Here is a 14,262-nt window from a genome sequence, read left to right on the forward strand (position 1 = left end):
TGAGAGAGAGAGAGAGAGAGAGGAGAATGGGGGAGAGAGAGAGAGAGAGAGAGGAGAATGGGAGAGAGAGAGAGAGAGAGAGAGAGAGAGAGGAGAATGGGAGAGAGAGAGAGAGAGAGAGAGAGAGAGAGAGAGAGGAGAATGGGAGAGAGAGAGAGAGAGAGAGAGAGGAGAATGGAGAGAGAGAGAGAGGAGAATGGGAGAGAGAGAGAGAGAGAGGAGAATGGGGGAGAGAGAGAGAGAGGAGAATGGGGGAGAGAGAGAGAGAGAGGAGAATGGGAGAGAGAGAGGAGAATGGGAGAGAGAGAGAGAGAGGAGAATGGGAGAGAGAGAGAGAGAGAGAGAGGAGAATGGGAGAGAGAGAGAGAGAAAGGAGAATGGGGGAGGGAGAGAGAGAGAGAAAGGAGAATGGGGGAGGGAGAGAGAGAGAGAGAGAGGAGAATGGGGGGGAGAGAGAGAGAGGAGAATGGGAGAGAGAGAGAGAGAGAGAGAGAGGAGAATGGGAGAGAGAGAGAGAGAGGAGAATGGGAGAGAGAGAGAGGGGGGGAGAATGGGAGAGAGAGAGGGGGGGGAGAATGGGAGAGAGAGAGAGAGAGAGAGGGGAGAATGGGAGAGAGAGAGTGAGGGAGAATGGGAGAGAGAGAGAGAGAGAGGGGAGAATGGGAGAGAGAGAGAGAGGAGAATGGGAGAGAGAGAGAGAGAGAGGAGAATGGGGAGAGAGAGAGAGAGGAGAATGGGGAGAGAGAGAGAGAGGAGATGGGAGAGAGAGAGGAGAATGGAGTGAGAGAGAGAGAGAGGAGATGTGGAGAGAGAGAGAGAGAGAGGAGAGGGATGGAGAGAGAGAGAAGGTGGATGGGGGGGGAGAGAGAGTGAAGGAGAATGGGGAGGGAGAGAGAGAGAGAGGAGAATGGGGGGGAGAGAGAGAGAGGAGAATGGGGAGAGAGAGAGAGAGAGAGAGAGGAGGAATGGGAGAGTGAGAGAGAGAGAGGAGAATGGGAGTGAGAGAGAGGGGGGGAGATTGGGTGAGAGAGAGGGGGGGGGAGAATGGGAGAGAGAGAGAGAGAGTGGGGAGAATGGGAGAGAGAGAGAGAGGGAGAATGGGAGAGAGGAGAGAGAGAGAGGGGAGAATGGGAGAGAGAGAGAGAGAGAGGGGAGAATGGAGAGAGAGAGTGGAGAATGGGAGAGAGAGAGAGAGTGGAGAATGGGAGAGAGAGAGAGAGAGAGTGGAGAATGGGAGAGAGAGAGAGAGAGTGGAGAATGGGAGAGAGAGAGAGTGGAGAATGGGAGAGAGAGAGAGTGGAGAATGGAGAGAGAGAGAGTGGAGAATGGAGAGAGAGAGAGTGGAGAATGGGAGAGAGAGTGGAGAATGGGAGAGAGAGAGAGTGGAGAATGGGAGAGAGAGAGTGTGGAATGGGAGAGAGAGAGAGTGGAGAATGGGAGAGAGAGAGAGTGGAGAATGGGAGAGAGAGAGAGTGGGGAATGGGAGAGAGAGAGAGTGGAGAATGGGAGAGAGAGAGAGTGGAGAATGGGAGAGAGAGAGAGTGGAGAATGGGAGAGAGAGAGAGTGGAGAATGGGAGAGAGAGAGGGGAGAATGGGAGAGAGCAGAGAGGAGAATGGGAAAGACAGAGAGGAGAATGGGAAAGACAGAGAGGAGAATGGGAAAGACAGAGAGGAGAATGGGAAAGACAGAGAGGAGAATGGGAAAGACAGAGAGGAGAATGGGAAAGACAGAGAGGAGAATGGGAAAGACAGAGAGGAGAATGGGAAAGACAGAGAGAGAGAGACAGAGACACAGAGAGAGAGAGAGAGCGCGAGCGAGAAAGCGAGTCAGAGCGAGAAAGCGAGTCAGAGCGAGAAAGTGAGATAGAAGTTGCATTTTTGTATCATCTTCCCAGAAACATCCTGATCTCCTTCAGGAAGAAAGCAAGTGCAAACTAACTTGCATTCAGACTGTTTTTTTACAACCTCAGGACATCCCAAAGTGCTTTACAGCCAACGGAGTACTTTTCCTGTTTCAAAGTGTAGCCATTGTTGTCGGAAAACACAGCAGCCAATTTGCGCACAGCAAGATCCCACAAACGATTCCAGACAAAGCCAGATTCCAACAAAGGCAGAGACGCTGTGGCAAGGAATGCTCACTTGGAATCATTCTCTCCGAAATCTGAACTCTGCCTCGCTCCTAACGAATCACAGGCCCAGTGGCTCCAGACAAGTCCAGGGGAAAATACAAGCGCAGCATTAATGGAAAGGAAGCAGCTTGTAAAACGTGCTGTGATCGGGCATTAAGTGAACTGATTCGTCTGTCAAAAAATAAACACCAGCTTGGGGTTGTTTTATCCAGAAACCAAAAATGTGGTCTTTAAATCGAGATGGATTGGAGAATGAAAGAAGATAAAAAAGGAAACACTTTACAGTCAATGAAATGTTTTTTCGAGTGCAGTCACTGTTGTAATGTAGGAAAGGCGACATGCGATTTGCACCCAGCAAGCTCCCACAAACAGCACTGAGATAACGGCAAATAATCTGGGTTTTTATTTTAAAGTGATGTTGGTTGAGGGATAAATATCGGCTCCAGGACACTGGGGAGAACTCCCCCCACTGCTCTTCAAAATACTGTCCGTGGGATCTTTTACATCCACATGAGGGGGCAGACGGAGCCTCAGTTCAACTTCACATTCGAGAAAGACGGCACCTCCGACAGCACAGCACCCCCTCAGCACTGGCACCGGGAGTGACGGCCAGGATGATAGACTCAAGCCGCAGGAGTAAGGCCCGAGAGTGCAACCCATCTTTAATTCCTGGAGTCGCTAGGGGTTAAAACTCGTTACTCTGATGGGAAACAGAAAAATGACCAGGCCTCACATGACATCATCCTCATCCACCCACTTCACTAAAAAAAAAACTCATAAGGAAACTGCAACCTAGCAACGAGATAAAGGGCAATTTTTCAATGAGGCAACAAAATAATGAGAACGCAGCACTGACAGATTTTACTCCAAACAAAATCCAGTCAGGGAGCGGTGTAGGAAATGTGTTGAAATACATATTAATCTTAGCACTGAAGAGAAATATTGAAGGGCCCCAGTCAGGGTACTACTGAGGAGTCAGAGATAGATGTCCAAAGAACTGTTAAACGTTTTACACGCATTAAGTGGAGGGATGTCTGGTCACGGGTTAGATAAACATTCTGCAGATTCAGGAATCCAGTGTCAGGTACAGCACGGGGTTAGATACAGAGTAAATCTCCCTCTACACTGTCCCGATCAAACACTCCCAGGACAGGTACAGCGCTGGGGTTAGATACAGAGTAAAGCTCCCTCTACACTGTCCCCATCAAACACTCCCAGGACAGGTACAGCACGGGGGTTAGATACAGAGTAAAGCTCCCTCTACACTGTCCCGATCAAACACTCCCAGGACAGGTACAGCGCTGGGGTTAGATACAGAGTAAAGCTCCCTCTACACTGTCCCCATCAAACACTCCCAGGACAGGTACAGCACGGGGGTTAGATACAGAGTAAAGCTCCCTCTACACTGTCCCGATCAAACACTCCCAGGACAGGTACAGCGCTGGGGTTAGATACAGAGTAAAGCTCCCTCTACACTGTCCCCATCAAACACTCCCAGGACAGGTACAGCACGGGGGTTAGATACAGAGTAAATCTCCCTCTACACTGTCCCGATCAAACACTCCCAGGACAGGTACAGCGCTGGGGTTAGATACAGAGTAAAGCTCCCTCTACACTGTCCCCATCAAACACTCCCAGGACAGGTACAGTATGGGGTTAGATACAGAGTAAAGCTCTCTCTACACTGTCCCCATCAAACACTCCCAGGACAGGTACAGCACGGGGTTAGATACAGAGTAAAGCTCCCTCTACACTGTCCCCATCAAACACTCCCAGGACAGTTACAGCACGGGGTTAAGATACAGAGTAAAGCTCCCTCTACACTGTCCCCCATCAAACACTCCCCAGGACAGGTACAGCACGGGGGTTAGATACAGAGTAAAGCTCCCTCTACACTGTCCCCATCAAACACTCCCAGGACAGGTACAGCACGGGGGTTAGATACAGAGTAAAGCTCCCTCTACACTGTCCCCATCAAACACTCCCAGGACAGGTACAGCATGGGGTTAGATACAGAGTAAAGCTCCCTCTACACTATTCCAACCTTAGAGAGTGCTCCTTATTGCAGCAGCCTGCCTTTTTCCCACATTACCCAATATCTGTCCTGAAATAAAACAAGAGTAAAGAGCAGGGATTGTGGCCTTCGAGCTAACCCTGGTGGAGAGTCTCCAGTATCAGCTCGGCACCACAGACACTGAAAACAGCAGACTGTGTTTATCAGAAAAGGAGGCCACACGCAGGGCATGAGCATCAAGGCAGTCAAAGTATTTCAAATCAGTTCTGGGACAGGGCGTCTGTGTGTATGTTTGGGGAGGGTGGGAGAGTGTGGGAAGGGGATGAGTGAGTGAGGGAAGATGAGTGAAGGGGTTTTTGAGTAGGGGGTGGTGGGAGAGGGGTGTTGGTGAACTTTTATTTTAAATACAGTGCTACACTGAGTGCCCAATTGTCTAATCCCACTAACTGAAATGAGTGGAACTGCCGCTGTATAAATGAGACCCAGACTGTAAAGCAGAGAGGGGGCCGGATGGGGGTTAGGAATAGAGGGTGCTGCAGCTATGGGAGGGGGGAGCCTGGGGAGAGGGAGGACAGTGTGTGGAGAGGGGAGGGACGGCTGTGTCTTGAATCCCTTTCACTTTACAGTGGTTCCAATGATCCGAGACCCCTGACCCTCCCAAACCCCCCCACTGACCTCACCACTCTACCATTTACATTCCCTTGTCCCCTAGCCCTAGAACTTGCATTTCTATAGTGCCTTTCACCATCTCAGGACGCTCCAAAACACTTCACAGTCAAAGTACCTTTATCTTTTTGGAAGTGCAGTCGCTGTCGCAATGTAAGGAACGCCACAATTTAAACACAGCAGGAATCCACAAACAGCAATGTCACGATGACCAGATTCTCTGTTCTAGTGATGTTGGTTGCCCGAGGTATAAATATCAGCCCACGAAACCAGGGGGGGGGGGGGGGGGAACTCCCCTGCTCTTCTATGAACAGCACCGTGGGATCTTATATGTCCACCTCAGAGGGTAGACGGGGCCTGGGTTTAAAGACGGTGCTGGCTCCCTCAGTACTGGCACTGCTTGTGCTCAAATCCCTGGAGTAGGGACTTCAAACACAACCTTCTGAGTGACTTTCATTCTTTTCCCCCTCTCCTCCTCAGAGAGAAGTCTGGCTGGAGACCCCTGTCCTCCCTCAGCAGGCTGACTGCTAAGGCATAGAGTTTCTAAACCTCCTAATCCCCTTGGATAATAGAACGGAGGGGGATTGGGATCGAGTCAGCTTTGACCTGCTCCCCCCCCACCCCCCATTGCCTAAAAGGATCATTAAAGGTCACTCCCCTTAACCCATTGAACGTTTTTCCCTCTGGCGTTTCAGAATATTGATTCCATTCCCACTTTCCGACTGAGACCTGGGAACAGCACCATAGGAATGTGTGCTACAGCTGGGATTACAACTGCACGTCCATCCACTCAATGTTATCAGCCTGAAACCATGGTGACGGAATGCTCTGACATCATCGCCTACCTAAAACTAGCGACTGAAATCAGCCATCGAATGCACGAGCAATTTTCTGTCTATATTTTAGGGAACGGTAGTGTAGTGGTCATGTTACAGGACTAGTATTCCCAGAGACACAAGTTCAAATGCCACCATTCAGTGCATTAAATAAATCTGGAATTAAAAAACTAGTATCAGTAATAGTGACCATGTAACTACTGGACTGTCATCGAAAAAAAAAAAACCCCACGTGGTTCACTGATAACTTAAGGGAGTGAAGTCTGTCGTCCTCACCTGGTCTGGCCTATATGTGACTCCAGACCCACCAGCAATGTGGTCGACTCTCAACTGCCCTCAGAAATGGCCCAGCAAAACACTCAGTTATAATCAAGATGGCGGCAATTAGGGATGGCCAATAGACGCTGGCCTTACCAGCATCATCCATATCCCCTGAATTAACAAATTTAAAAAGTGACACTGGGTCAGAAACACTTGTTACCCAAGGAAGATGGTAGCATGCTGTATTAGCGAGGAAGAGGGGAAAGAGAGAGAGCGCAAGAGAAAGACAGAGTGGCAGAGACAGACAAATATCGAGAGGAGAGAGTGAGACAAACTGCAGAGAGAAAAAGAGAAAAAGAGAGAGAATGAGAGAGAGAGAGAATGTGAGAGAGAGAGAGAGAGAGAGATGGTGAAACAGATAGAGGTAGTGACAGAGCAAGAAAAACGAGGGAGACAGACAGAGACGGAAGAGAGACAGGCAAATGGAGAGGGAGAAAAATGGTGAGACAGACAGAGAGATGTAGAGAGAAGCAAAGACTGACAAACAGATGGCGAGAGAGACAGAATAAGGAGAAGATAGATACACAGACAATCAGACAGGGACCACACAGAAAGAATTTAGACTACTGGTTTATCGTTGTAATTATCTGTGTGTCACAGAAGACACTAATTGAACTCGGCAGGCTATTCAACCGTGGAAAATATCACAGCTGAGTCCAATGCAGTTCTCAACACATCCCAGCAGCAGCCTTGGCAGTGATCAGAAGTACCTGGCTGCTGTTCCCTTCCTTAGCCTCAGGGACACTGAGGCCAAAGAGATCAGCCAACTTAGGACAGGCTGGGGATCCTCGGTATGACTCAGTGCCAGACTGGGTGGCACATATACCCATTGGGTTTGGAAGCTGGAAATTGGACCACTTTCAAGTTTAATGTGGTCAGGAAAGAGTTAAGCGAGACGGGGCTGGGGAGTGGTGGGTGTGGGCGGAGGAGGTGGTTGGAGTGGTTTCGGTGGGCAGATGTAGAGAAGCTGTTTACAGCTGTCTGTGGTAACCTGTGGGTCAGGGACAGGAAACGAGATTATCCGAGCGTGTGATCCAACTGTGTAAATCCGAGGAGTGTGAAAGGGGAGGAGTCCCTTTCAGCATCGGCCCAGCGTTCAAATTTAACCCTTCAGTGGAGTGGCAGGGGCTTATTTTTTTCCCCCTCTCCTGATTCTGGGTGGGGCACAGATACTGCCCTCCCCGCCCACCTCAATTGCCAGCCTCCTTTGCCTTCTGTCATCCGAGATATTCAACCATGGGAGGTGCACCATGCTCGATTCACTCACACATGCACAGAAGTGGGAACTCTGGATGGTTTTCCCAGTCCTCTCCCCTTTAGCCAAGGGACTGTGTGTTCAGTTCTGGACACTGTACCTCAGGAATGATATTTTGGTCTTGGAGGGGGCGCAGGACAGATTCAGAAACATACCAGGGCTAAAAGGGTTAAATTACAAGGTCAGGTTGTATAGACTAGGCTTGTATTCGCCTGGAGTATAGCAGATTAAGGGGTGATCTAATTGAGATGTTTAAGGTGACTAAAGGATTCGATAGTTTCTCTGTATCAACCCTATTTCGTCTGGTCGGGGGGAGGGGAGAGTCCAGAACAAGGGGGCAGAACCTTAAAATTCGAGCCAGGGCATTCAGGGGTGATGTCAGGAAGCACTTCTTTCACAGGAAGGGGAGTGGAAATCTGAAACACTCTCCCCCAGAAAGCCGTTCAGACTGGGGGTCAAATGAAAATGTCCAAACGGAGATGGTTAGAATTAGAATTAGAACATTACAGCGCAGTACAGGCCCTACGGCCCTCGTTAGATTTTTGTTGGGTTCAGGTAATAAGGGATACGGATCCAAGGCAGGTAAATGCAGTGAAGGTTCGAGGGGCTGAATGGCCTCCTCCTGTCCTTGGGTTCCCACAGAGCAAGGAAGCCACGGGTCAGTATCATGATGGGCGATGCACTGAATACCAATGGCAGCTCACTGGAGGGGGAAGTGTTTTATTGCTGACCAGAATCATGTAAGATTATAAACAGACTGCAGAGTAATTCATTTGATGCAAGTAAGAACTGTTTGGGATAGTTTGATAATCCATGTCCTCCTTTCATAAGAACACAAGAAATAAGAGTAGACCATACAGCCTGTCGAGCTTGCTCCGCCATTCAATCCGAACATAACTTCCAATTCCACTTTCTCGCTCGCTCCCCATATCCCTCGATTCCGAGACACCAAAAATCTGTCTATCCCAGCCTTAAATATATTCAACAATGGAGCAAACCTCTAACAAGATCCTGCTACAAGGAGCGGAGAGGCTTGTTTAGTTAAAATCCCTCCACGGCCCTCGCTCTGTAACCTCCCCCAGCCCTACAACCTTCTGAGATCTCTGCACTTGGCCAATTCTGGCCTCTTACTCATCTCCGATTTCCAAGTCTTCACCATTGGCGGACGTGCCTTCAGCTCCCTGGGCCCCAAGCTCTGGATTTCCTTCCCTAAACCTCTCCGCCTCTCTCACTCTCCTCCTTTGAGACGTTCCTTAAAACCTACATCTGATCAAGCTTTTACTCACCCCATCTCCTCCTATGGTTTGGGGTTGAATTTTGCCTGGATTACGCAGCGAGTTCTGATAATGTGGAATGTGCTGCCTGAAAGAGAGGCAGAAGTAGACTCAATAGTAACTTCCAAAAGGGAATTGGATAAATACTTGAAAAGGAAAAATCTATTTCACTGCCATGGGGAAAGAGAAGGGAATGGGACTAATTGGATAGCTCTTTCAAAGAGCTAGCACAGACACGACGGGCAGAATGGCCCTCTGTTCTGTACCACTGATATACCTGTGTGAAGTGCTTGCGGCATTATTTTACATTAAATGTAAAAGTCTCGTTTGCACTTCAGTTGATTCTGTACTTTAGAGGTCTTACATATGGTTATTTTAAAAGGTGAGGGATGGGAACCCTTCCTGTCGGGAGAAGATCTCTCTTATGCACCACCCAAGTGGTGATCAGAGAGCTTTCCGTCTGCTTTCGCTTGGCCACACTGGGCTGACGCCGGAGGAAAAAGTTTTTCGTTTTACACAGAGCAAACCCTGACTAAATCCACGAGGACACCACATCCAGGTCACAAAGGGGGGTCAGAGAGAAGACAAAGCAAACTCGGACAGCAGTGATTAGGTGGCTCCGAGCTTCTGGTTAAACCCAGTTAGGATTGCAGGATCAGCCTTGGGTCAGTGGGAAGCATTCTCGCTCTCTCTCTCTCGCCCGAGTCAGAAGGACTTGCATCCCACACGAGAGACTTGGAACACAAAATCCAGGCTGACATTCCCAGTGCTAGTACGATCTGAAGGGCAGCACTGACGGAGCGCTGCACTGTCGGAGGGGCAGCACTTGAACTGTTCCCTTAGATTAGAAAATTGCACGTCACTCAACTATTTTGGGGTGGGGTGGGGAGGGGAGGGGGGTTGCGGGGCAGCCAAGAAATTATAGATCAGTTAGCCTAACCTTTTTCAGGAAATTACTATAGTCTAGCAACTGAAGGCTTTCAGCTGATCAGCGAGAGCCAGCATGGATTTGTAAAGGGTAGGTCATGAAGTAGAGGGAACGCAGATGGTGTAGGTCACATAGCTGTTAATCACAGAGTCATAGAGCATAGAAACAGGCCCTTCGGCCCACCGCATCCATGCCGACCATAATGCCTATCTATTCTAATCCCACCTGCCTGCATTAATTCCATATCCCTCTATGCCTTGCTCATTCAAGTACCTGTCTAGATGCCTCTTAAATGTTGCTACTGTTCCTGCCTCCACCACCTCCTCAGGCAGCTCATTCCAGATACCCACTATTCTTTCTGTGAAGAATTTACCCCTTTGATCCCCTTTAAACCTCCTCCCTCTCACCTTAAATCTATGCCCTCTAGTTTTAGTCACCCCTACAATGGGAAACAGGCTCTGGCTATCTGCCTTATCTATGCCTGTCATAATTTTATATACTTCTATCATGTTCCCTTTCAGCCTCCTTCGCTCCAGGGAAAATAGACTCAGCCTATCCAATCTCTCTTTATAACTCAAGCCCTTCAAACCAGGCAATCTTTTCTGCACCCATCATCCACTTTGGATCTATAAAGTAGAGAACAGGGTACTTTCTAAATGGTGGAAAGTTAGGAACAGTGGAGGTCCACACATTTTCCTTCACTGAAATCCATTTGCCACAGTTTTGCCAATTCTCAATCTATTAATATTTCTTTGTAATTTTATGCTCCCAGATACACTGCTACCTGGTCCAGGTACACAGATCATGAAAATGTCACGAACAGCTACAGATAATCGTCAAATGCTGCCCTTTATATCTAGACGACTCGAATACAAGGGGGTAGAAGTCATGCTTCAGCTTTACAAAGCCCTGGTTCGACCACACCTGGAGTTACTGGGAGCAGTTCTGGGCAACACACCTTAGGAAGGAAATATTGGCCTTGGAGGGGAGTTCAGTGTAGATTCACCAGAATGATACCTGGAGTTACATGGCTTGGCAATGACGCAAAAGGCTTTGCCCACAATTAATTACACTGGCCGTAATTACTCAGGCATGTGTGGTGGCCGTTTTGCACACATAAAGATCCCACAAATGAGACAAAGGGCCAGTTAATTTTTTATTTTTTTTGGCTAAGGACATACGAACGTATGTACAAACATACGAATTAGGAGCCAGGAGCAGGCCATTCGGCCCCTCGAACCTGCTCCGCCATTTGATAAGATCATGGCTGATCTGATCACGGCCTCAACTCTACTTTCCCGTGTACCTGCGATAACGTTTGTCGATCAAGAATCTATCCAACTCAGCCTTAAAAATATTCAATGGCCCTGTCTCCACCGCTCTCTGGGGAAGAGGATTCCACAGACTAGACGTTGATCAAGGGAAAAATATCAATCTGGACAGCAGCTGATCTCCCCGCTCCCACGCCTTCCTTTAAAATAAATTCTTGGGACATCGGCAACACTGGCAAGGCCAGCATTTATTGCCCATCAACAGTTGCCCTGGGCACAGCTCAGTGATTTGCTACGCCACTTCAGAGGGCAATGAAGAGCCAACCATGTTTGTGTGGGACTAGAGTCCCATATACGCCCAGACCAGTTAATGACAGCAGTTTCCTTCTCTAAGGGAGCATCAGTAGGGATCTGAAGACAATCTGTCAGCCTCGCGTTCACGTTCACTGATTCAAGCTTTTCACTTCCAGCTGTTTTGAACTGGATACAAATTCACAAATTGACGCGGTGGGATGTAAGCTCAGGTTTGACTAAATTATTAGTCGAGGTCTCTGGGTTGTTAGCCTACTAACATAACCACTACACCACTGTACCTGTTCTGTCCAGAGAGAGGGGGGGGGCAGATGGTAAAAAATTACAAGGGGTAGCGACTTGCTCTTCTGCGATTAAACTCAGAGGTTAAATTATTTTAAAATAAATCATTACAAAAACAAAAGGCTGGGCCCACAGCGCCTGGACACGTCACTCGTTCAGTAAAGGTCATGCAAACCCATCGGTTTGAAGCTTTAGAAAATGTCAAAGTTGCTCTAATGGGGCTTGTAAGAGACAGTACTGCCCCTCCCCAGGGCAATTAAATACTTTCACACAGATTGCGTTGAGGAGTAGACGAATTTGTTCAGTCAATCGGCAGCAGAGGTGGAGCCCACTGCTCTGGCAATTAAAAGGGCAATCCCACCCCCACCCCCCCCCCCCCCCCAAACACCTCACTGGCACGGGGGCAATCGCGGTGAACAAGCGTGAAGAGGAATCTTATTCTTTGATTTCAGTCGGTCAGTTTGACACCTGGTGAACTCCTGCGGGACTGAACAGCTGGTGTTCACACTCCTGGTTATGACGCCAGGCATTCAAGTTACAAAGTGCACGAGTCAGGTGCAGGTACAGCCGAACATGACTGCAACACAACGCCTAGGCCCAGGCCTGATAAAAAAAAAAATAGAAAGCAAGATAGACAGACAGACACAGGCACAGAGACTTTTGCATTTCTGTAGCACCTTTCACGACCTCAGGATGTCCCAAAAGTAAAGCCTAGCTTGGGTATGAAATTAAAACCCGACCTGAGCCCGACCCGACCGCTGTTGACCCGGGTCCAGGCCCTTCAATTTTTTACATGCCCGACCCGAGCCGAAAATATCAAACGTTATTAGCGCAGGAAAAAAAAAATTGCGTCAAAAACCTAGATTAAAAAGAAAACAATACAGAACAAAAACCAACCACAGCCAACCTGAACATGACCTGACCCAAACCCAAATGCTGCACACAGAATACAGACCTGACCCAACCCCGGCACATGTTAGTCAGGTTTGGTTGGGTCTGGGTCGGGTAGCCAGGCTTTATCCCAAATGCTTTACAGCTAATAAAGTACTTCTTTTTTGAAGTGTACTCAACATTGTCATGTAGGAAACGCGAGAGCCCAATATGCACACAGTTAGATCCCACTAACAGCATTGTGATAATGGCCAATAATCTGTTTTTTGTGATGTTGGTTGAGGGATAAAGATAGGCCCAGGACACCAGCGAGAACGCCCCTGCTCTTCTTTCAGTAGTTTTTTTTTCCATTCGTTCCTGCGATATGAGCAACCCTGGCAAAGCAGCATTTATTGCCCGTCCCTAATTGCCCCTTGAGAAGGTGGTGGTGAGCTGCCTTCTTGAACCGCTGCAGTCCATGTGGGGTAGGTATACCCACTGCGCAGTTAGGGAGGGAGTTCCAGGATTTTGACCCAGTGACAGTGAAGAAACGGCCGATATAGTTCCAAGTCAGGATGGTGTGTGACTTGGAGGGGAACTTGCAGGTGGTGGTGTTCCTTTGCAACTCCTATCCTTGTCCTTCTAGTTGGTAGAGGTCGAGGGTTTGGAAGGTGCTGTTGAAGGAGCCTTGGTGAGTTGCTGCAGTGCATCTTGTAGATGGTACACACTGCTGCCACTGTGCGTCGGTGGAGGGAGTGAATGTTTGTAGATGGGGAGCCAATCAAGTGGGCTGCTTTGTCCTGGATGGTGTCGAGCTTCTTGAGTGTTGTTGGAGCTGCACCCATCCAGGCAAGTGGAGAGTATTCCATCACACTCCTGACTTGTGCCTTGTAGATGGTGGACAGGCTTTGGGGAGTCAGGAAGTGAGTTACTTGCCATAGTGGCCAAGGGAACTTTTATGGGCACCTGAGGGGGCAGACGGGACGTCGGTTTAAGGTCTCATCCAAAAGAAGGCCCCTCCGCCAGTGCGGCGCTCCCTCGGTGCTACCCCTCCGACAATGTGGCATTCCCTCGATGCTGCCCCTCCGCCAGTGCGGCACTCCCTCGATGCTGCCACTCCGCCAGTGCGGCACTCCCTCGATGCTGCCACTCCGCCAGTGCGGCACTCCCTCGATGCTGCCACTCCGCCAGTGTGGCATTCCCTCGATGCTGCCACTCCGCCAGTGCGGCACTCCCTCGATGCTACCCCTCCGCCAGTGCGGCACTCCCTCGATGCTCCCCCTCCGCCAGTGCAGCACTCCCTCGGTGATGTCCCTCCGACAATGTGGCACTCCCTTGGTGATGTCCCTCCAACAACGTGGCACTCCCTCGATGCTGCCTCACCCGACAATGTGGTTCCCTCGGTGATGTCCCTCCGACAATGTGGTTCCCTCGGTGATGTCCCTCCGACAATGTGGCACTCCCGCGATGCTGCCCCACCCGACAATGTGGTTCCCTCGGTGATGTCCCTCCGACAATGTGGTTCCCTCGGTGATGTCCCTCCGACAATGTGGCACTCCCTCGATGCTACCCCTCAAAGAATGTGGTTCCCTCGGTGAATTCCCTCCAACAATATGGGGTTTTCTCGGTGCTGCCCCTCCACCATGCGGCGCTCCCTCGATGCTGTCCCTCCGACACTCCTCACTACTGCACTGGGATTTTTCTGCTCCAGTCTGCGGAGTGTGAATTTAACTCACGAGTTTCTGACTAAAGAGGCTACTCACCGAGCCATGGCCTGGCCCTTTGAACGGTTGCGATAACTGAGAGCAAGGTGGAGAGGGGGTGGGGGTCAGTGGCCCATGTGGAATCCGTACTCCAACTGGGGGATGGGGGAGAAGAAGCAGCAAATTGCAAGCGCTACAGAAATGTACTCCAGGTGCAAAGGGTAACTTGCTCGTAGATAGCAAACGTGAGGAGCGTACAGGAAATCGGCACGACGGCCCAAATTGACGGCTGACTTTTCCCTCTCCCAGGAGGTTGGGGGTCGGGTAGCGGCGCGTGGGATTTATGGCCTGCTCGGTCGGGCTGGGAGGGAAGGCGGGCTCGATGGGCTTTCCTCCTGTC

The 14,262-nt window shown here is 49.6% G+C and overlaps 1 protein-coding gene across 2 annotated transcripts in view; it reads right to left on the reverse strand.

Moving 5' to 3' along the window:
* LOC137356820 (thrombospondin type-1 domain-containing protein 4-like) overlaps positions 1–14,262 on the reverse strand; it is a 134,427-nt gene that overhangs the window by 111,886 nt on the left and 8,279 nt on the right. The window contains exon 1 of one of the 2 annotated variants that reach the window (XM_068022628.1): positions 8,509–8,558. The exons of the other annotated variant lie outside the window; for it this stretch is intronic. Within the exon in view, the coding sequence (XP_067878729.1) occupies positions 8,509–8,513 (5 nt within the window). The 5' untranslated portion in view covers positions 8,514–8,558. Of the gene's footprint in view, positions 1–8,508; positions 8,559–14,262 lie in introns of those variants that run through there. 2 annotated transcript variants of the gene reach the window in all.

This window comes from Heterodontus francisci, chromosome 46 (genome assembly GCF_036365525.1).
Source record: "Heterodontus francisci isolate sHetFra1 chromosome 46, sHetFra1.hap1, whole genome shotgun sequence".
Taxonomy (NCBI): Eukaryota; Metazoa; Chordata; class Chondrichthyes; order Heterodontiformes; family Heterodontidae; genus Heterodontus; species Heterodontus francisci.